Raw genomic sequence first — 23,893 nt, 5'->3', positions numbered from 1 at the left:
GCCAAAATGCATGGGAAACAGAAAAAACAGGATTATGTAAGAAGTTCATAGCAATGAACATCTACATAAAAAGGAAAAATGTCTCAAATAAATAACCTAACTTTATACTTCAAGGAACTAGAACAAAGAAGCTCACAGTTAGCAGAAGGAAGGAAATAATCAAGATTAAAGAAAATAGAAAAACAAAATAGAAAATAGAAAAACAATTAAAAAATAAAACTAAAGTTGGCTTCTTGAAAATCTCAACACAATTGAGATTCCCTTAGCTATTCTAAGAAAAATGAGGTAAGATTAAAATAAATAAAATCAGAAAAGAAAGAATAGTGCTACAGATATAAGAGACTACATTGAACAATTATATGATAACAAGCTGGCTAATTTAGAAAAAAAAAGTGGATAAATTTATAGAAATATACAGGCTATCAAGACTAAATCATAAGAAATAGAAAGCCTGAACAGACTCATTACTAATAGGGCCACTTAAGCAGTATTTTAAAATCTCCCAACAAAGAAAAGCCCATGACCAGATGACTTCACTGGTGAATTCTACCAAACATTTAAATAAGAATTAATTTCTATCCTTCTCAAACTCTTCCCACCCAACCCCACAAATTGAAACAAACAAAACAAAACCAAAAACAAACAAACAAAACATTTCCAAACTCATTTTGTAAAGGCAATATTCCCTGATACCAAAGCCAGAAAAATACACCACAAGAAAAAAGAAAAAAAACAAAACAAAACTAGAGATCAATATTTCTGAAGAATATATGTGCGAAAATCCTCAACAAAATACTAGTAAACTAAATCCAACAGCATATTAAAATGTTCAAAAGATCACACACAATGTCCAAGTCAGATTTATTCCTGGGACAGATGGATAGTTCAATATATAAAAATCAATTATTTTCATACACCATATTAACAGAATAATGGATTAAGATCACATGATCACATGATAATTTCAATAGATGCAGAAAAGGCATTTGACAAAATTAAATACCTTTTCATGCTTAAAAAAAAAATCCTCAATGCATTAGGCCATATATCAAAAACCCACAGCTAACATTGTACTGTTTGGGAAAAAAAAATAAAAAATAATAAAATAATAAAACCTGAGAACTTTTCCTCCAAGATCAGGAATAAGTTAAGGATGCTCACTTCCCACTCCTATTGAGCATAGTACTGCTAGTCCTGGTCACAGCAGTTAAGGTAAGAAAAAGAAACAAAAGGCCTCCAAACTGAAAAAAAAAAAAAAACAAAATCGGTAAAATAGTATCTGTTGGCAGATGACACAATCTTTTATATAGAAAATCCTAAAGATTTGTTGAAAAAAATTGTTGAAACTAATAAATTCAATAAAGTTTCAGGATACAAAATCAACATGCAAAAATCAATTGTGTTTCTACATACACTAACAATGAACTATCTAAAAAGGATACTCAGAAAACTATCTAATTTAAAATCATCTCATAAAGAATAAAATACTCAGAAATAATTTAACTAAGGAGGTGACAGACTTGTATACTGAAAACTATAAAACATTAATGAAAGAAATTAAAGATGCAAACAAATGGAAGAACAGCCTCTGTTCATGGATTATAAATAGAAAAAAACATTTCTACAATTCACATAAACCCAAAAATAACCTGAATACCAAATCAATTTTGGAGAAGAATAACAAAACAGAAGGCATCAGATCTCCTGATTTCAAATATATATTACCAAAGTACAATAATCAAAACTGCGTGGTACTGGCATAAAGAGAGACATATAGAACAATGAAAGAGAATAGAGAGACCAGAAATAAATCTATGAAAGGGTAACAGGTCTGCACCTTAAGACAAGGAAACAAAAAGGTGTGGGAAGATGGGCAGGGGTACCAGGAATGCACAAAGGGGAGAGTATAGTTTCCCTGACAAATGGTATTTAGAAAATTGGATATCCACAAGCAAAAAATGAAATTAGATCCTTATCTTACAGTATACACAAAAATCAACTCAAAATGGATTAAAAGCTTAAACACCAGATCTTAAGCTGTAAAACTTTCAGAAGGAAAAAAAAAAAAAAAGAGAGAAGAAAGCTTTATAACGTTGGTATTCACAATGATTTCATGGACATGACACCAAAGGCATAGATGACGAAAACAAAAATAAACGAGCAGGAATGCAACCAACTTAAAAGCTTCTGTACAATCAACAAGGGTGAAATGGCAACCTGTGGAAGGATAGAAAATATTTTCAAGTCATACATGTAATAATAGATCAACATCCAAAATACGTAGGGAACCTCTACACCTCAATAGCAAATGACTGATATAAAACAGTCAAAGGTCTTGAATAGGCATTTCTACAAAAAAGGCATACAAATGGACAACAGGTATATGAAGAAATGGTTAACATCACTAATCATCAAAGAAATGCAAATTAAAATCTCAGTAATATATTACCTCGTACCTGTCAGGAGGGTTATTATTTATACAAAAGATGTTGGCAAGAATATGGAGAAAGAGAAACTCTTACATGCTATTGGTGGGAATGCAAAATGGTGCAGCCACTATGGAAAATAGTATGAAGTTTTCTCAAAAAAAGTTAAAAATGGAACTATTTTACAATCCAATAATCCCATTTCTAGATATTTATCCTAAATAATTAAAATGAGGATCTTGAGGAGGTATTAGTACTCCTAAGTTCGTTGCAACATTATTCACTATAGCCAAGATGTTGAAAACAACTTAATTGTCTAATGACAGATTAAGAAAATATGGCAAAGACACACAATGAATACTATTTGGTCTTTAAAAGAAGGATTCTGCAATATTCAGCAACATGAGTGAACCTTAAGGACATTATGCTAAGTAAAATAAGATAGTCACAGAAACACTACGGCATGATTTCACTTATATGAGGTATCTAAAATAGTCAAATTAATAGAATCAGAGTGTGAAATGTTTTTTGTCCAGGGGCTTGGGGGAAATGGGATATAAGAGTTACTAATCAACTGGCATAGTGTTTCAATTTAGCAATATAAGTAAGCTTTAGGGACCTGCTATACAGAGTTGTACCTAGGCCAAAATAATGTACTCTGCACCTAAAATTTTGCTTAAAAAGTAGATCTTGTGTTAATTGTTCTTATCACAGTAAAATAAATTGAAATAAAAATAATGTGGCTGTTGAAAGTACTCTAAAATGATTAAAACATATTTAATATATCAGGTAGTTTAAAATGATGAAGATGTATTTAATGCATTATTATGCTTCAAATAACCATTCAATTATAATTCATATTTGGCATATATTAATAAAACTGCCTTCTTCACTAGCCTATAAAATGTAAACATGATACACAAAATAATAGTGTTTCACTTAATTCAATATTTTACTAATTTCTGTTCACACAGCTATAAATGATCAGTGCATGATTTTCTCTCTTAAAGTTTTATCACTTACCTAAATAAGTTTTATTGAAATGGGATCATGGCTACTCCCTGCTTCTTAAAAAAAAAAAAAAATGTTTCTGGATGTATGAAATTCTTGGATTTACAAATAGTAATTAAAAAACTACTCTGGGTCATTTTCTGCTATTTGTTTTGGTTTTGTTTCAACTTTCACAGGGATTGGTTTTCGTAGAATCCTTGCTGATCTCTGCTTGGGTGTTTCTTTACAGCACCTTCAGTAGAACTGACTTTCCTTTTGGACATCTTAGTGGATATCAGCTTTCTTAAGAAATAAATGCTCAGTACATACTTTTTCATTAAACATTTACTTTTTAAAATCTCATTGCTGCCATAAAGGTCTATTGCAAGATAATTAAAAAATGTTCATGATAAAGTAATTAGTTCCAAATTTACACAATAAAATAAACAGCATATATACTCGTGGCATGAGTATTCAGACTACATTTTGTAGGTCTGTAGATCAACTGCTCAGTCTCTATTTCTACACATACTTCAAGAAGACATATGTCCCATATTTCCACCTAATCTTGCCAATTCATGGCCTGGCAGTCTTATGTATCATTCAAACCACAATACATACAGTAGCATAACTATCTGTTTATACAAAATATCAGGGCAACAATGTGAAATGCTCCTCCTAGCCAGGCACAGTGGCTCAGGCCTGTAATCCCAGCACTTTGGGGGGCTGAGGTGGGTGGATCACAAGGTCACGAGATCGAGACTACCCTGGCTAACATGGTGAAACCCCGTCTCTACTAAAAATACAAAAAATTAGCTGGGCATGGGGGTACATGCCTGTAATCCCAGCTACTCAGGAGGCTGAGACAGGAGAATTGCTTGAACCCGGGAAGCATAGGTTGCAGTGAGCCAAGATCGTGCCACTGCACTCCAGCCTGGGTGACACAGCGAGATTCCATCTCAAAAAATAAATAATAAAAATAAATAAATAAATGCTCCTCCCACCACCATCTAGGGTCAGAATGGGTGACCTGTTCAGTCTAAGAATGTTTCATTTTATCTATATGTGTCCTACATGCTATCCATGAAAGGTAAGTGTTAATTACCTAGCATCTGGAAAAAGTTGAGAAATAGATACAAGTTATTATGGCAAAAAAACACAACTACTTTTGCACCAACCTAACAGTATTTGTCTTTCCGATGTAACCATACATTATAATTACTGAGCACTGCAGACTTATGTCACAAAGCAGAGATCTAATAAATGCACTGTGGCTTATTTTAATGAACCATTAATAGTCATATTTTGTTAAAAAGGGAAAATACAGGATAAATGTCAAAACAGTCAGAATGCCAGGACAACAGACATAAATGAGGACTGTCCTGAGCAAACCAAGGAAGAGCAGTACATATGTGGAAATAAGTAATTCTGTCTAGTAGTTCATTGCTACTAGAAGTAGCATTTAACCTAGGCCCTGGAAAATGACTAAAAATGTACAAATTTTGAATGTAGGCACAAGGGTTTCAGGAATATGGAAGAGAGTTTGCAAAGCAGTAGAAATGTGCAATGATATTGTCCTTTCAGAACAATTTAATTAGACCTCTGGATGTATATAAATGAATAGTGAGGAGTGAAGCTGGCAGGCAGGTTGGGGCATATTCTGGAGGCTTTAAATATTATGCCAAAGTTTTGAGTTTAGATCTGTGTGGCCATTAAATAATTTTCAACAGAGAAGTGATGTCCAATTTTGTATTTCGGAAAGATCAGGCAGAAATGTGGAGAAAAGTTTGGTTGGAGGGATAAAGAAGTGAGGGGCTAGTCGAATGTTGGAGCAGTGCAGGGAACAATAAGGATGAGAACAAAGGCAGGGGCACCAAGCAATCGGTTAAAGCTGGGGAACTTCAACCTCTCATGGCTAAGGGATCTATCTGCTTGAGATTTTTTCAGCAATATTAGCCATGGGCCTCAGCATTTTGTATTACCCAGCAGGGGAAGATTCTTAACAGAGAAGTCAAAGAGTGAAGAGCATAGAAAATGCTCTGTCAAAATCTACTATTCTGTGGGCAAATGACAGCATGATACCCAATGATATCCTCCCTGGGGAACTAAAGTGGAATGAGACAGGCAAATTAAAATGTAAGCAGAGGATATAGAAGCTGACTGCCGAGAAGTGAGGACAGCACATACAACAGCATGAAGTGGCAATGTTAGACTTAAGTATCTCTGATTAAGCAAAAGTGCCTTGCAGACAATAACACCAAGAGATAAAGCAACAGACTCTACAAAGGATGAATGGATCATGAAATAAAAGTCATGAGGCTGCCGATAGCGGCTTGATGATTATAAAGTTGGTCTGTGACCTACATTTCTGTTAAATTCACTTTGCACCAAGTTTGGGGAAATACATATCACCTGTTATATTCATTGGTGAAGACTGTTCTGCTACTATTGCCTGATTTATTATTTTTAATTATTTTGACTTTCAATGGACAGCTATTTGCTCAAAAGAAGAATGGAATTAAATTGTACTCATCGAGGAAGGGGGGCTCAAATAAAATCTGACTATTAAAACGACAATACTTCCTGATTGTATAGGAGCATCCTGGTTTGTGCCTATTGCTGAGCTTAGTTTTTATTAGCACTTGCTTTTGATCTCTGATATACCTTAAGTCTGGATAGTAAATTATATTATTACCCTGTACAAAATGTTTGTTCTATATAGACATTTTAAGAGACAAAGGTGTTCATGATATTAATATATTTGGGGGAGCAAAGGCATCGTAATTAAAATGCCACTACCAGCCTGGCCAACATAGTGAGACCTTATCTCCACACACACACAAAAATAAAAATTAGTGAAGCGTGGTGCACACCTGTGGTCCTAGCTACACGGGGGCCTGAGGTAGGAAGATCGCTTGAGCTCAGGAGGTTGAGGTTGCAGTGAGCTGTGATTGTGCCGCTGCACTGCACCTTGGCTGATAGAGCAAGACCTTGTCTCAAACAAAAATAAACAAACAAACAAAAAACAACCAAAAAACTTCTAGAACAATGAATTGCTACATTGTTTATACTGATCTTCATTTGGAGAAAAAGAAATACAACCAGTGGAAAGAGCATGAGCTAGAATAGTAAGAAAATACTTTACTGAAAAGGGATCTTGGCACAGAACCTGGAAGGAGGAGCAGAATTTAAGCACAAGGGAGCAGAAGTAACACTAAAGCAAAAAGAAGGTTTGGTGATGGAAAGCAGCAGAGAGACAGAGAGAGAGACAGTTTGTGTGTGGGTGTGGGTGTGTGTGTATGAAATTAAGAGTTGCTTGAGTTAATGAAAACATGAGTTTGAGAATTAATTAGTGATAAATATGTTTAATACCTGGTTCTTAATAGACTCTCCTAGGCTGAATGAGTGAAATGGATGAACATATGAAAGAGTGGGTAGGATGAAATAGATTTATCTAGGGAAGAAGAATTTAGGTAAGGCACTGAAGTGGCAAACATGAACCCATGAGCCAAGTTTGACCCACAGAGGTTGTTTAGTGGCCTATAGTCCATTTACATTCTCTTTAATACTACCTGTATACTTTAGAACTAGATGACTTCAGATAAAATTTCTTATTTGAAATTCCACTTTAAAAATTTCCTGTCTTCCTACAGGGCAAAATGCCTACAGCCAGAGAGGGCATCTGTCCATTTCAAATGGGCATGTATGTACTCCAACTTTCCCTCATTTCTTCTCACTTTTTCACTTATATTTCATCTCCTTTTTCAGATTGGTACCTTTGATGTGGTGCTGGGAATGATAATCCGGAAACCAAACTGATTAAAATGTAGAACTCCATTGCAACTAATAATATATAACTGAAAACTTTCTATTCCCTCTGGCATATTAATGCATGTATCTAGAATAATAATACTGTAATAATAACTGCTAAGCATTTAGTATGTACAAAGCATGACATTAATCTCCTTTCAGACATATGAGTTTGAGTTATCACTCCAGGCATCTGCTAGTTGTATGATCTTGAACAAATTAACTGACTTTCTGAACATTAACGTATTTCTTTGGGCAATGAGAATGATAACCATATCTTATATGGCTTTTGTGAGAATTAAATGAGATTTTGTATATAAAGCATTTAACTTAATTCTTGGCACCCATCGAGACTTCATTCATGAAAAGAATATTTTCCCATTTGAAATCTGAACACTTGAAAAGCTATGTAAGCATATATTCTGGAAAAGATCTCTAACCAAGGGGCTAATTTTTCATTCACAATATAGTAATCATCAATGTAACTTTATTTCAATAGGTTGGTTCTAAGGCTCAGATCAAATTTCTATCCATCTTAAAAGAATCTTACGAAGGTAGAGTTATTAAAGTTCTAGTATGAAATATATTGTTTCCATAACTTTAATGTGCCCTACAAATATAATCAATATAAAAATGTACTGCTAATTTCACAGATTATCTACAATAAAAATTCCCAGAAATGCATGTAAAATAGCATGTTTCCACTTAACCAGATAAGATTGAGTGCAAAGTGTAAGTTGCATTTGTAAACACTGAGCCTGAGACACCTTTTCAAATTACTGTATGCAGATATTTAATCGCAATAACAATTTAAGTGGAAAACACTATGTATTACTGATCTAAAGTAAAAGTAGGAATTGTTTGTTGCTAAACTAAAATAGAAATAACTAAAATTAAACCACCCACTTAAAAAATATAAACAGTAGAGATTAGAATATACAAATATGAAGAATATTTTATTGGTAAATATTTTCTAATTGGGAGAAATTTATATTCACCTATTATATGATTATTTTCTTACTTTATTCCCTTTTCTCAAAATACATATTTAAAGTGCAAATTTAAAGATATTAACTTTTCAGTTTATACCTCCCTTTCACATGAGCTTGGGTCATATAGTACAAAATAATTCATTTGTGTTAATAGGTCAAATAACTGTTTTCCATAAACAAAAAGTCAGCCAAGAGAATTGTTTGACTGTATAATTGTTTACCTAAAATGGCATATTTTGTTGGCACTGATTTCAAAAGTCCTTCATGCTTTTAAAAATTATTTGTATTATTTATTTTCAAGACATTTCAATGTTACATTTATTTATGTAAAAATAATAGTTCATTAGGTACCAGCTATCTACTCAATACCAAATACTGTGCACACATGATTCTGTTACATTTAATAACTTATTTATGAGATGAGCATTGTTATTCCTATGTCAATCAGAAAACCCAGTATTGGGTCACTAGGTAAGGTGCCGAAAATTAGCAGTTAGTAAGGAGCCAGAATTTGAATTCCAACACATTTGAAGAGTACTGGTTTGCACTCTCATAGTTGATCATAGAAACATTGATACATTTCTGTTAATAGGACTTTTTAAGACTATACAGATAAAAAATCTATTATATAATTTTCTCAAAGCGATAATGTGTATTAAAAAGTTAAAATAATATTTTAAAATTTTAAGATTGTATTCATTTTATCCATCAACTAAACTAACATTTCTTTTACAGAACACATATATTTAGTCACTTAGCAGTGCCATGAGAAGAAAAAAATTAACAAGACAAGAACACTGGTAATTACTTACAAGGAATGCTATTTCATTGTCATATTGTTGTTATAGAAAATCTTTAATTTAAAAGCTGTCTGAAATATTTTGTCAAAGATATCTGTGAATATATAATTAAGATATTTAAAGAATAAAATAACAGTAAAAATGTAGGGTTGTATTTTTTTGTAATAGCAAGTATTCATTTCCTTCCTCATCTGCAAAACTTCACATTTTAAAACTTTCACTTTTACAGTATTTCCAGATTATAAGCTTTTGTGATATAATTTTTTTAGCTGAGTAATTTTAACACCACTTTTACTTTAAGAATAAGTGGTTTTACAAGTGGAGAGAAGTCTCAATAATTAATATTCAGAATTAATTGTATTACCTTTTTCCCATGTATATTTTACCTTTGCTGCAGAGATACAGGAAGAGCAGAAGCATAAATATTTAAAATCATTAAAATTTTAAAGTTAAAAATTTGAACAGTAAAGTTAACACGACTATTTACATCACCTTCCTATTTTGGATTAAGAAACGTTTTGAAAGAACTTACTTGAAAACTGAATTGCAAATCCAGATTTGCTAATATAAAAATCCGTGTCAAACTGGATGGTTACTATGTTGAGGGTGCTATGAATTCCTTCAGGAATAAGAGATCCACTAATTTCCTTTAAAAGCATCTCATTTTCTGGTGGACCATCCCAGACTCGGAGTATATCATGTGATGCTTCCGTATCAAAAGCAAGAAACTGCAAGCTGTGGGAGAACCATATTTCTCTGTTTACTTTAAACAAGGATTCAATTTTAAATAAAAAATAGAGCAAATGTGCATTGTGCCTTTTATTAGATATTCTTTTTTGCTATGTGATAAAAATGAATTATGTAAACAGCATATATTCTTAATATATTTTTCTTGAGAAGTATACTTTGTTTCTTTAAAATATTATTAAATACACCATTACATCACCTTTGCAAATTGTAGAAACTTCAGGCGTACATTCTTTCTTGTGTTCATGAATTTAACCAGGGCAACAGCAGGGGACATTTATAGACAATCTTCTACATGTTAGGCACTGTGCAAAATGCATTACATATATTTTGTTTAATTGTTATAATGACCCAATGAAGTAGGAATAATTTTTATCTCGATTTTACAAATATGGCAAATAGAGTTTAGATAAATGAAATAATTGCCCAAAGAGTGGCATAATCACAAATTGAACTCAAGTTATCTGATTCTACAGTGCACACTTTTATCACAGTTCCATGTTAAATCTATTGTGTTTTATGTTTAATCTAGACAAAATTAGAATCGGGTACTTTTTGTGCTTGGTGCAAAATTTAGAAATCTAATTATATCAACATGCTCAACTCTACATACAATACATTTATGTTTGATACATGAATCATTACAGCTTTAAATTTGGGCTGCAATTTAATATCAAGCAATGTTTAATTTTTAGAAACTGCAGAATTCTCTTGAATTTATTACTTTCAAGTTTAATAATTCTAATATTTATATAAAGAAAGGCATGACTTAGACTAAAGAAAAATAAACTGAGGATGATACAGTGTAGTATGTTTTGAGTTTGCACATTGCCTTGCAAAAGTAATGTACCAACTCATCCATCAATGCATAGGAGTGTACCCACCTAGAAGCTTGTCTGAAGTTCCATTTTATATAAATAGAATTTATATTACTACTTTATGTAAGTGTAATTCTCAAGTTTTAAAGTTATTGTTTGTTATTGAAAACACACTAAGTAGCTCATATGTCAAGGATGATTCTAGCCAAAGCTGCATAGCAAGGCTGGGACTGAGAGCCTGTGATAGCTATGAAAGTCAGACTGGTGTTGATTTCAGTTACTTATATCTAAAAGGCAGCAGCAATGTGAAGAACTCTGCAGAAAAGGGAAATCTAACATGATTACAGGGGCAGAGAGCAGGTGTTTCACGAATCTGTTTAGGGACAAGGACAACAGGAAATGGTATTCAGTCCCCTTCTATTCTTATTTCTCCTAATTGTTAATGAGGATGCACTAGGGTAATAATCTGCATAACTCTGTATATCAGTCAAAATGGGCCAGGAGTAGTGGCTCACACCTGTAATCCTAGCACTTTGGGAGGCAGGGGAATTGCTTGAGCTCAACATTCTGAGATCAGCCTGGTCAACATAGTAAGATCTCGTTTCTACAAAATACTTAAAAATTAGCCTAGCCTGGTAGCACATGACTGTACTCCCACCTACTGGGGAGGCTGGGGTGGGAAGATCATTTGAGCTAGGAGGAGAAGGTTGCAGTGAGCTACTGCCTTACAGTCTGGGTAACAGAGAGAGATTCTGCCTCAAGAAAAAAAAAAAAAAAATGAAACAAATGGATATTAATTTTATATAGGGGTTGGTCAGGTACTTCAGATGCCCTAGTAATGTTGAGAAAATGTAATTCATTTACCTGACAATATTTCCAGGATCTACCTCAATCATCCACATGCAACGCAGATTATTGTCATATGGAAAAGGATAGCCAGGAGATAAGATTCTTCCTGATGATTCTCCTTTAAAACGACCTCCACATTCAGCTGATAAAAAATAATAAAAATTTAAGCCACAATTTAATGCCAATCTTTTCAAAACAATTACAAATTTCTCATGAGTGTACAAAAGAATACTAATTTCCTTTCTTTAAAGTATATATTTGTATAAACTTTTAAAGTATTAATTGAAGCAAGAATATATAATGCAATCAAGTAATAATAGAGTCTCAAGTTAGATCACAGAAAAGACAATAAAACAGAAACCTACTTACACAATTTAAAAAAAGACACACTCAAAACCTCTGAGATAGGATTCCAAACATTTTAAGATGTGTTGTTAAATAACGATAATTTTAAAAGGGAAACAGATGGCAAGTCGCTCACTGCTAGCGAATTGCAGGCTGAATAATTCATCATCTTTCTACCCCACCTTTGAGAAAAACTAATCTTTACTGCAGTCCCTCAGGCCTTCTAAATTTCATTGTCCTTTTATTTCCCCTTTAAATCATTTTAAACCCTTTCCCTTTTACTTTACTCTCCCAAAAGTCAAAGTGACATTTTTTATTAGATTCCTCACTTTAGTAAAATCTAGTTAGGTTTTGATTTAATATGATCTCTAATTTTTATAAAAATTATGAAACTAAGAATGTAAGTATTATCATGCAATATAATTAAAATTTTATATTTTAGGGGATTCCTTCTCCATTTTAATACTATTTAATACTATTGTGATAACTAGAGTGATTTTACATCAGTGAACAACCTAGAAAGAGTCTCTGTACTAACAAAGAGAACTAAGTATTTTGGTTAGCATATTGCTCTACATCTTTAAACCCTAGAAAAAAGGAAAACACTGTGGAATGCTTTATACATTTGAATCTTTGGTGATACTTCTTGTTATTAGGCACTTGTGTATGAGAAACCTCCCCTTATGGCCTTCCCAGCTCTGTTTGTCAGAGTTTTTAACACAAGTTACTCCATTTTGATTCTGACAACTTTCCTATTATCTTAGATTAAATAACTGAATTAAACTTTTCAGTTTTGGTAATAATTATTATTAATATTATTATACCAAAGAAGGTCAAAGCAGGAAAATTTTAGCATTTGAAAGAGACCTAATAACACTAGAATCTAATGGCTCAAATTTGTAGGCTGCATATATGTTAACTTGTTTCAAAAATTTTAGATACTATATTGCACCACACTGTGATGGATAGTTTTATGTGTCAACTTGACTGGGCTATTAGCGCCAGTTACTTAATTAAATACTTATCTAGGTATGAAGCTATTTTATAGATATGGATAACATCTACACTCAGTTGACTTGTAGGCCTCATTCAATAAATTTGAAGACCTTAAGAGCACAATTAAGTTTCCTGGCGGGGGGGAAAAAAGAAATTCTTTCTCAAAGTTTCAGCAACTCTGGCCTCAGTTTCTAAGCTATTAACTTGCCCTATGGATTTTGGACTTATCAACCCCCATCATTGCATGATTCAGTTCCTTAAATTAAATAAAGCTCTATAGATAGATAGGTGGATAGGGAAGATGGAGAGAGAGAAAAAAAGAGAGAGACAGAGACAGAGAGAAAGAGAGATATCCTATTGGTGCTGTTTTTCTGGAGAACCCTGACTGATATACCCATGGAGGGCTAAGGGAATATTATCTTTTATTGCAACATTAATTTAATCTAACTCATAATAACACCCTCGGGAGATTTTTAAATTAAAAAGATATTAGTATTTAAGATGTTATCACCATTTATGGTTTTTCATTTTTTTTCTAACAAAAATCCTGTTGGACAATCTGTAAACATAATTGTATTAATTCACTTTTCATCATTTATTTATGATTTATCACTATTTGGGACATACATTTAATTTAAGAACAGAGTTGATACTTGTTCTTCTAGATTAATTTATAGTCAATTGTAGTATTTTGTACTATATTGCATCCTGAACTTAAATATAGCTGTTTCCCCCCAAATTTCTTTGTTGTAAAATATTGCTTGGCATTTTGACCTCAAAAGAGCCAGTGTCATATGCTGTAGTACTGGAGTTCATATTCTGAGTAAAACTTATGTTTGCAGAATAAAATGAAATACAGTGTTTAAAGAAGAGATACAGGTTAAATCCTTCCAGCTACGGTGCATCAAAAACTAATTTTTGTTTGATCAACGAATAAGCTTCAGAAACATAATTACCTACAAATAATCCAAATAATTAAGAAAAGTTTCCTTATTTGACTGAGGCTAAGACATAGCTGTAGTAGATATTTAAGGTTAATGAGCACAGAATATTATAACCATAGGCCAAGTGTTAAAGCTATTAATCACTGCCAGTAGAGAACACCATCTAAAATAGAATTTCATCTTCGGTTATCATCAAATTATTCAGTATCACTCAACATATGTCCAACTGTTTATAGCTGCTAAATTTATTTGATCATCTATCATTAGAATTTTATTTAAAAAGATAGATTACCCTACCCATGAAATCTTGCACAATATCAAGTCAAAATGTTTTGATTTTGAGTATTCGTAAACATAAAATGCATTGATTTGTTGCAAACATAATTAAAACCTTCTGGTCTCAGACTAAATGTCCTTCCATTTGTATAAAATCTTTCCAAAAAGTAGAGAATGTCTTCAACTTGATTCAACACATGTAAAAATATATATATATACATTTAATGTATTTGTTTGTGGTTTTAATTTTAAAAATAGCATGGCCAGTCAATATTTATATGTTTATGGTATTGTGCTATTAAACTCTTAATGCTTTTCTGAACATATTTCATAATCACATCAGAGAGAATTAATCAGTAGTACATTTTTCTCATAACCAGTGACAATGGGCTGATTATTGATCATATTCCAGGTTTTGGCAATTTAATTTGATTATTATTTTAGGTATCGCCCTCACAATCTGTCCAAAATTCAGATACCCTCTGAAAGAAAGAACTGTGATTGCATTTTAGTTAAATAAAAACACGTTTGTTTTCTGCATGACTCAATGTTTTAACAAACCAACAGAGGTCTCATAGCATCAAAAGCACTACACAATTAGTTACAAGGCCTATAATAACTAGAATTTCGTATTTTCTATTTGTATTCTAGCAAGTTTTACGGCAATTCCTATGTTGACCATATCAAAAAAAAATGATAGAAATATTCTACTTTTGTCAAAAGGTTCAGGTCTTAAAAGGTAAGTCAAATTGCACATTAAATATGTGCGGTTTTTTGTATATCAATTATACCTCAATACAACTGCTAAAAATAAAAGATTTGAGTCAATTTTATCCATGTAGGCATGACACAGAATGGATTTCTGCCTCTATAAATGCCATCAAAAAAGAAAAGCTGAAGAATCACTGCATATTTGTTCCCTGCTGGAGAGTTAGTGTTTTGCTACAAAGTTGTTTTCCTTTGTTGTCCTAGTATTCCAATCTCACACCTATTTGGTCTTTGGAGCAGAAAAGAAAAAAGAGAAAAAGAGAGGTCTCTATCCACACCTGTCAATATTTGTCTATCTACCTTCCTGCCTACCCATCTATGCATTAACTAATCTGCAAGATGGTAGGAATGAAACGGTATCCCAGCTATGTAAAGAAGACAAAAAATGATCGTTCTTTAGCTTCATAAAGGCAATATATCTTACGTTACTCTCACATTCCTTTTCCTATTGAAATTGGTTGTTATGCTGTACATGCATGAGAAAAGAGAATAGGTCACTGTTTTCTCTAATCCACCTTGATTCCACAATGTGTAATACTTTTGTAAATTAAAAATCTGGCCAATGCAATTCAATAAATGTGAGTGATTAAAATTCTTAACATTTTAGTAATGAGTTCAATTTTACGTCAAGGTAGCAGAAATAAAATGACTTCGAAGAGACCATATTGTCCCCCACAAACTATAAGATTATGGGAGGAATAATGAATAAAGTTATGAAAAGTATCTTTTCATTTTCCATTAATTTTCTTTTGACAAATTGAAGCTATGAGTTCATTAATTTCCTGATATAAAGTGTTAGTTGTAGGAGAACAGAGAGAATTTCTTAAAAATGCAAAGAATTTGATAAAGTTTTCACAGAAATATTCAGTGAAAATCTATGAGAGTATCCTACCAATACAGGAAGGCAGAGGATAGTCCCATGCCCTTCTCTCCCCTGTCATGCACTTGAGAAGGCTACTTCCGTGGAGAGTGTAGCCTGGATTGCATCCGTAAATGATGGTGCTACCAGCAAAGTGGCCTTGGTCACTGATCTTGTATCCAAATTGTGGAATGCCAGGATCTTCACAGTGTGAGAGTTCAAAACCTGGGAGAAAAATATAAATTGATTAAAGGCAAAATTTAGGAGGAGAATTTAAATCTATACAAATCATTCCTTTCCTTTATGATTTTTGATGATTACATACTTATTCTTAGTCATATTACCTATCATACAACAACCACACAGACCTTTTTTTTCTTGAAAATTAAAATTTGTTGTGTTTTTGAAGTTTATCAGTGATACCCCATAGTCTATATAATTACATGGCTTGTGGTATTAAGCTTCCTGTCTGTTTCAAGTGATTTAGAATTGACAGTAGATTCTGAGTGATACTGTGATATAAGAAGAAGTGTATATTTGTCCTTTATCCTTGATTCCTAGCACAGAGCTCCTAAAACTCTTGGAATTTCTTGAGTGATAAGGGTGAGAGTACAGTTTTTGCTATTTATAATAAGTCATCCATACCTGAGTTTCTAAAATGAAGTTCTTCCTGGAGGATGGGAGCTGATCGCCAGAGAAACCCACCATATGATTAGAAGGTTGTGTTGGAACTTTTCATAGCCAGGTCATATACATACATCTCCATGGAGGGGAGAAGAACTGAAGGTTGAGTCAATTACTGAGGATCAATGATTTAATCAATTATGCCTATGTAATAAAATATCCGTAACAATCTTAGACAGAGGGGTTCTAAGTGTTTTCAGATTCATGAACACCTCCATGTGCTAGAAGGGTGATATACCCCAAATCCCCACTCCGTGGGGACAGAAGCTCCTGCACTTGGGACACTTCTGGACCTCAGCTATATACCTCTTCCTTTGGTAACTCTCCGTTTGTATCCTTTATAATAAACCAATAAAGGTAAGTAAATGTTTCTCTGAGTTTTGTGAGTATTCTAGCAAATGATCATACTCAAGGAGGAAGTTATGGGAATCCCCAATTTGTAGCTGATCAGTCAGAATTACAAGAGGCCCAGATTTCAGTTAGCATCTGAAGTGTTGACATTCTTGTGGGATTGAGCCCCTAAACTGTGGGGTCTACGCTAACTGCAAGTAGTGTTAGAATTGAATTGAATTACCAGACATCAAGTTGGTTTCAAGGGTTGGCTCTCAGAATAGTACACCCCAAAGTATGCACTTTGGCATGTTGAGTGCTTTGAACGAAAAGAGATTAGAAGACCTCAGAAGCAATGTCTCTCTGACCTTCTGCACTCCTGCCCCTTGCCCCTTTCTCTCTCCCAAAGCTAGTCATACAAGCCAGAATTCTTCTTCTCCAAGGTGAATCATAAAAACTAGAAAACTTCTCCACCAAAGTGAACCACAGAACCTAGAAAGGTCACTTTCTTCCTTCTCTCTTGAAAACCCTTGTTCCATAGGGATCCTCTCCCATACCCTGGAAAGGAAAGCTACATAAAGAGGTCAAGAAGAATTTGAATAAATAGGCTTACTGGGTTTCCCCTTCTCAATCTATTACTGACAGATTATATCTTTTACGACCAGTTACATTTCTATATAGCTGTCCATTCATCACTGAACCACAGCATACAAACAGACAGTTTTACAGGGTTCTTTAGGTCTTTATTTCTAAAGGCTCCCATGTCATAGAAAACCACGATTCAATAAATTTGTTATGCTTTTCTCTTGTTAACTTATCTGTTGTTATAGGAATATCAGCATGACACGTATGAGGGTGACCAAAAGGCATCACAGCTTTCTATCCCTATACCGGAGAGTTGGATAATTGGTTAGTGTGAGGAAAAAACATACATATATGGTGTCAGAAGGGTTGTGAGCAGAGAATTGGGTTTTGCATCACTGATCAAATAACTACTAAGATCATATCATCAAAATTTTAAAATTAAGACAAAATATGTGAAATAATAACTAGCCAAGTAATAAATATGTCAATTGCAAATATAACCAGACTGCTTTAGTTGTATAACCTTAGAAGAAAGTGAATACTCTCATATTTAAAATATACTTTATTGAGCTAATATACTAATCAGCTTGATGAACTCTAAATTTTTACATTCTACTTTCTCCAGAAAAACCATAATTCTTAGAAATTCTCACAGGAAAAAAATAGAAAAAAATAGAGACTTCCCACATGTTGTCATTCTGAAATGTAGAGATAATATTTTTGTGTTTCTACAGGGTTAGGGCTTTCTGAATGAATTTGCTAAAAACTGAGATCCTGGGCTAACAGCAACACTTGAGAAGTTAATTTACAACTGTATGAATAGTGAGAAAACTCCAGAGAAATTTACTTAACTGTGAGGAAGTTTTATGTTTACATTTCAATGAAGAATGAGGCCCAGAAATTTACAGAAATCTCTAGGTTATAAAAGTTGGAGATATGGGAGATTAATATGTCCCTTAGATAGGTACATTTACATTACAAAAGGTTAGAGTAAAAATGCCTGATCCTTTCCATATAGTCTCCAAGGAGCATACTTTTTTCTCCCACCTTCCAGGAGAGGAGAAGGAGAAAGCAGCAGAATAAACTCATTTACTTTTCTTCCTTTGTCTATGAAGTCCTTAGCCACCTCTGTAGATTTTTTCATTAGGTATTTATCATGTTGCCACAGGAGTAAGGACTGGGTAAAAGGAGAGCTGACACAGACATCATCATCATCATTATATTACTTAATAAGGATCTACCTTCATACTGAATATCTCATTTGCATATTCAAGGTAAAATTAATAAAGGTGAATGCTAAAAACCCCAACAGTCACAACACAACATGATTAAGATTCTGAAGGAACTAGAAAAGGACACTTCAAAAGATAAACCAAACCCGGTATGAATAAATCATAATCTAAGCTGCCCTAGCTATATAGTTTCTTCTGTTTTTAATATTTTACAAAATATAAAAATGCAGGGTAAATGATGTCATAAATGCACCAAGGACAATTAGGTGAAAACTTATATCAGTTACAACTTCTGAGATTAGAAAACTTTTAAGAATATTCTAGATAGTTTTATGAATGAGGAAAATCACTTAAGACAAAAATGTGGGAGAAAAAACTTTTTCTTGTGTCCTAAATTATATGGTGATCAAAAAGGGATCTACATCACTTTTATAGACATAGATTCTTGACCAAATTAATCTAGATTTGAATTAGAAAGCAAAAAAGTGTATATTAGCTCACTTGTGTTAAATCACTAATTTGCATCATTGACTTTCTAGATTGTCACAACATAAAGTCACAAGAATTTGTATAGTTCTAAGAACTAAGTTTATCCTATTATTTCTGTGATTTGAGAGAAACATTATCTCTCAGAGAACACTAGGAGTCTTTCCTAGTCTCTGTAAAGGGGTCTTAGTCACTTCCTCCTCTGTTAAATCATAGAATTATTTGTACATTTGAATTCATTTGCAATGATTTGTTTATTTTCCTTGTTTTCATATAGTTGAAATTCTTTCCTTTTTTTCCCCCTCCCTCTCACAGTACCTATCTAGCACAAATCCTGGCACAGGTTAGATGTTCGGTAATGCTCAATAATGTTCATTAGTGAATGTGGATTCTTAGACACAATTATTTCTAGGACACAACTGAAAAATAAAGCAATGCTGATAAGAAACTGGAATTTGAGAGACAATTTTTAAAAACAGTTTCAAGAATTTCCTGAATGTCTCAATTTATGACAGCCGCATCTAGGTGAACATGCAAATCGCTTCAGAGACATAGCCATAAAGAGGTTAGCAGTCATTAACTGAAATCATAACATATATAATCAAATGTAAAGAAAAACTAGTCAACCAGGTCAATCTCTCAAACACAGAAGAAACAGCAGAAGTAGTAACTTTAAAATTTCAGGACATATTACTTTGCATGGATCTGCATACTTAATATTACATTTAAAATGTCTTTGCTTAAAAATTACAAGTTTGCATTTCTTCTAGCAGACATAATATTCAGTTTATCATTCAAGATGCAATGTATTTTGAGTTTTACCGTATATCATTTCTCAAAATAAAAATGGAAATTAAGCTCTGTTTTCAAGGTTTATTGCCAAATTCATCCTTCCTTAAATCTTGAATTTTCTGTAAATGTGGTTGTGAATTGCTGGTGATGAGGTAAAATGAATATATTCTTTGAACATTAAGATAATTTATAATATTTTGCATTATAGCTGAAAATGCACATGGACAATAGTATCTAAGCTACAAAGCACAACATAATTTAGTTCAAATTGGTGGAATTATTGTTGCTTATTCATAAATATGCAGAAATGTCTTATCTTTATGGAAACATTCAGCTGCTAGTCTTTTCATTGAAAAGCTCAAATACTTGAAACTGACAATTAAATAAAGATGTGTATGAAAAATCATATATGTTATAAATATTCACCACTGCTTGTGAAATTTTATACTCTGATGAAATGAAAATTTCTAGAACACAAATGAACTGATAATCCTCATTACCTAGATATTTTTGATTTTCTGAATACCTTAAACTGAGATTTCATTCCTTTCCTGCCACCATGTAGCATATGTCTCCAAAGATATCTAATTTATTTGTAAGTTATTATTTGAAATCTACAAAAAAGGATAACAACAAATTCATCTACTAGCTCTATCAGATTCTATTTTTGTATCATAGTTGTGTCAGATTCATATCAATGTTAATTCAGATTAATATTTTGATTATCATTCATATTAATTCATTTTCACATTATTATTATTACAAAAGAAGTTAAAGATTCTTTTGTATTCTTCCCCAGTCTCTTTCTGTTTTTTCCCCACTGACAGCTAGCAAATATTCTAATTGAGTTTATTATTCTTGCACATATATTTTTATTACATATCTATACATCGATGAGCAACATACAGTGTTTTGCAAATGTTCACACATTTTATAAATAATATAATGGTTTTAAAAATTCTGTGGCTTCATATTTATTGCCCGATACTGCATTTTATCTTTATAATTATATACCCATGCATGCACACGCATGCACGCACACACACGCACACACATTTTATTTATTTTAACTACTCTGTGGTATTCCATTGGTGACATATTCCCAAACTAATTTATTTTGTAGCATTTATAGTCCTTCCAATTTTTTACTACTATGAAAATGCTATACTTTTATGTCTCCTTTTGTACATGTACATGTGTTTTTATAGGGCATGCACCATTTAAAGACCTGAAGTTCATTTTGTCCTCAAGATTCAACCAAAATCTCCCAATCCATCAGTTAGCTTCTGTCTTGGCTTACTAAAAGATACTTAGTAAAATTTTGACCTCAATATAATTTCTTTAAATTTGTTTATGAATAACTATGTGTTCACATAGAGTAATGTCATACCTTACTAGCAAAACACTACCAGTAATACAAATAATTTACATCATTTAAAAATAAAAGTGACATGTGAAAATTCATTTTTAAATGTAATAAAATGTATTTTATGTAACTTAAAAAGACTTTTACTTGCTCTTTTAAAAAAATTCAGTTAAAATATAAATATATATTTTATAAGTTAAATTTCAGAGAATTTAATGGTCAATGAAGATATGTTAGTTTTATGCGTCAATAGTAAAGACTTCCAAATTGCTATATAAAAAAGAAATAGATTGTTAAAAAGGAAATTGGGAAAGTATGTTAGCTAAATACGTTAGAGAAATATGCTTGCCGAAACCATATATGTTAATAAAAGTTGATATAATGCAAGGAGACAAATGAATATGACATTATTCTGCAATAATTTTAATCTCTATAGCATTGTTGGTGAACTAAATTCACAATATTAGGCAGAATAATTTTTGGGAACTATATTTAATATTTGGTGATTAAATTCCATTTTGGCCATAAGTCTTGCAAGAAAACATCCTATTTTAAAATTCTTTATATTTAAATGAAGAGGTATTTAAAGCAGAATGTCAACTTTACCACCTCAAAATTCACAAACAGGAAATACTTCAAGATAACAAACAACAGCTGCGATAATCCTTTGTGATTGAGACATAATAAAGAATATTAAGGGAATAAAGATAAAAATGCTGAAGAACAGTTACACTTTTTTCTCATTAATAGAACTAATAAAAACATATTTGATACACCATGTATTTCTCACTAATCAAACTATTAAAAAATCAAACTTTGAAGCTACAACTATGGAAGAATGCTTTAAGAAGACAATCCCTTCTAGTTTTCAGTTTATGGAAGTTAAGTATTTAAGCAAAAAAGCTTGTGGAAATTATTACTATGCATTTCCGATTGCTTTCAGGAGTTAAGATAAAAGATTCTTTTTTTAAAAAACTGTGGATGCTTTTAGTACTACATATAAAGTTCTTACTAGAAAATATGTTACTGACAGACTGTCCTAAATTTTAATCTGTTAAACATAAACTAGTAAGTAATATTAAATGTGCTAAGTTTGTGTCTTGTACATCATATATTTGTACCACATTCTAGGTTGGTGATGTTCATCTTTGACTGAATATTAAGTTGGTCAAAATCAATCAGCATTTGGCATTTGGCCTAAATCTATAGTTGATGTAATCTAAATATATCCAGAAATTGAATTTTATTAGATATTGCCAAATTACTCTTCTAGGTGACTACCAATTTACATTCCCCAAGTTTATAAGTTTCAATTTCTGCAAATTGTCATAAGTACTTGGTGTTGTACAGCTTTCTAATTTTTATTTTCTCTGCTACGGTGTCATAGCATCTTATTTGGGTTTCCATTTTCATTTCTTTTTTCTTTTCATGTCCGACGGGCAATGTGCAGATATTGTAACAAGGTTTGAGGAAGGCACATCTCACACAAGTGTGAAAACCTAATCATCACACTTATAAACTAAAAAAAAACAATTTTTCATTTCTTAATACCTATCAAGTTAAGCATTTTTTATTCTGCTGAACTTCCCTCTGCTGTGAAATTTGTTTTAGTCCATGGTTTTCTTCTAGGCCTTTTTTTTTTTTTTTTCCTTATTGATTTCTGGATTTTTTTTCTAGAGAGTGTATGTTTTCCATTATATAAATACCTCCTTTTCAAATGTTTCACCTTTGTTTACAGTGTCCCTTTCTATTGGGACACTGTAGATTTCCCTTTTTCCTTTCCTTCTTCCTTTCCTTTCTTCTTCCCTTCCTTCTTCCCGTCCTTCTTCCCTTCCTTCTCCCCTCTCCTCCCCTCCCCTCCTCTCTTCTCTCCTTTCCTTTCCTTTCCATTCCGTTCCGTTCCTTTTTTTTCTCCAAGATTTGGTCAGGACAACAGAAGCCACTTATGTACTGTGTGTAGCTAAGATTCAAAACAAGAAATTTGAGGCCTTGATGATTTTGGAAATGTAAAGGGTGTGAAAGTCAGAAGACCACTGCTGGCTTTCAGGAAACTCAGCAGTTCAGGGAAGCTGCTGCCACATACAACCACCTGCCAGCAACACACTCCTGCCTGTAGCTGCTGGTGGAAAATAATGGCTTCTCCATCAATCTCACCTTTCAGCTCTCACAGGTCTGTCTTTAATTGGCAGAATCTAAGCAGAGATATTTGTTGGCAGAAGAATCTGAAAAATGTAGTTGCCAGATTTTTGGTTTCTACACTTCAAGGAGTGCTTAGAAGGTCAGAAATGCTACTCATTATTGATGAATTTTTGCTTGTGTATCTTATTTCAGAAATCTTCTTCTACCTTAAAGACACAGCTTTTCTAGGTCACACTTTTATTTTCTAAACATTTTAAAGTTTTGATATTTACATTTTAGGTCTTCAACTTGTCAGAAATTAATTTTATGTAACGTGTAAATTAGTAGGTCCTTAGATATGTAAGTTTAAATTTACTAAACTTCTATGATGCAAAGGCTATGAAAATGATACTTTTATTATTCTAGTATGAAGAAATTTAATATTGTCTATGTAAATGACAATTAATTAATAAACTTTTCTTTAGTATTTCAGTTAGAATACTTTGGACTATATCATGCAGCATTGATCAATACTTCCCTTATCACCCAATTTATTTTGGTATTTTAAAAATATAAGAAATGTCAAACATATCTGCTAACTGATTTATAGGACATAGAACCACATGGGGTGGCTTTATTGCTCCCTTGCAATTTACTTATTTTTTACTTTCATTTGCATT

At 32.5% G+C, this 23,893-nt stretch overlaps 1 protein-coding gene across 3 annotated transcripts in view; it reads right to left on the bottom strand.

Moving 5' to 3' along the window:
• The window catches only part of CSMD3 (CUB and Sushi multiple domains 3), a 1,277,440-nt gene that overhangs the window by 313,197 nt on the left and 940,350 nt on the right, over nt 1–23,893 (bottom strand). For all 3 annotated transcript variants that reach the window (XM_011982326.1, XM_011982327.1, XM_011982328.1), the window contains 3 exons: nt 15,654–15,845; nt 11,448–11,574; nt 9,551–9,753 (listed from right to left, as the gene is read on the bottom strand). In XM_011982326.1, the coding sequence (XP_011837716.1) occupies nt 9,551–9,753; nt 11,448–11,574; nt 15,654–15,845 (522 nt within the window). The remainder of the gene's footprint in view (nt 1–9,550; nt 9,754–11,447; nt 11,575–15,653; nt 15,846–23,893) is intronic.

The sequence above is a fragment of the Mandrillus leucophaeus genome, unplaced genomic scaffold (genome assembly GCF_000951045.1).
Source record: "Mandrillus leucophaeus isolate KB7577 unplaced genomic scaffold, Mleu.le_1.0 Scaffold239, whole genome shotgun sequence".
NCBI lineage: Eukaryota > Metazoa > Chordata > Mammalia > Primates > Cercopithecidae > Mandrillus > Mandrillus leucophaeus.
This window is presented reverse-complemented; position numbering and strand designations above follow the sequence as displayed.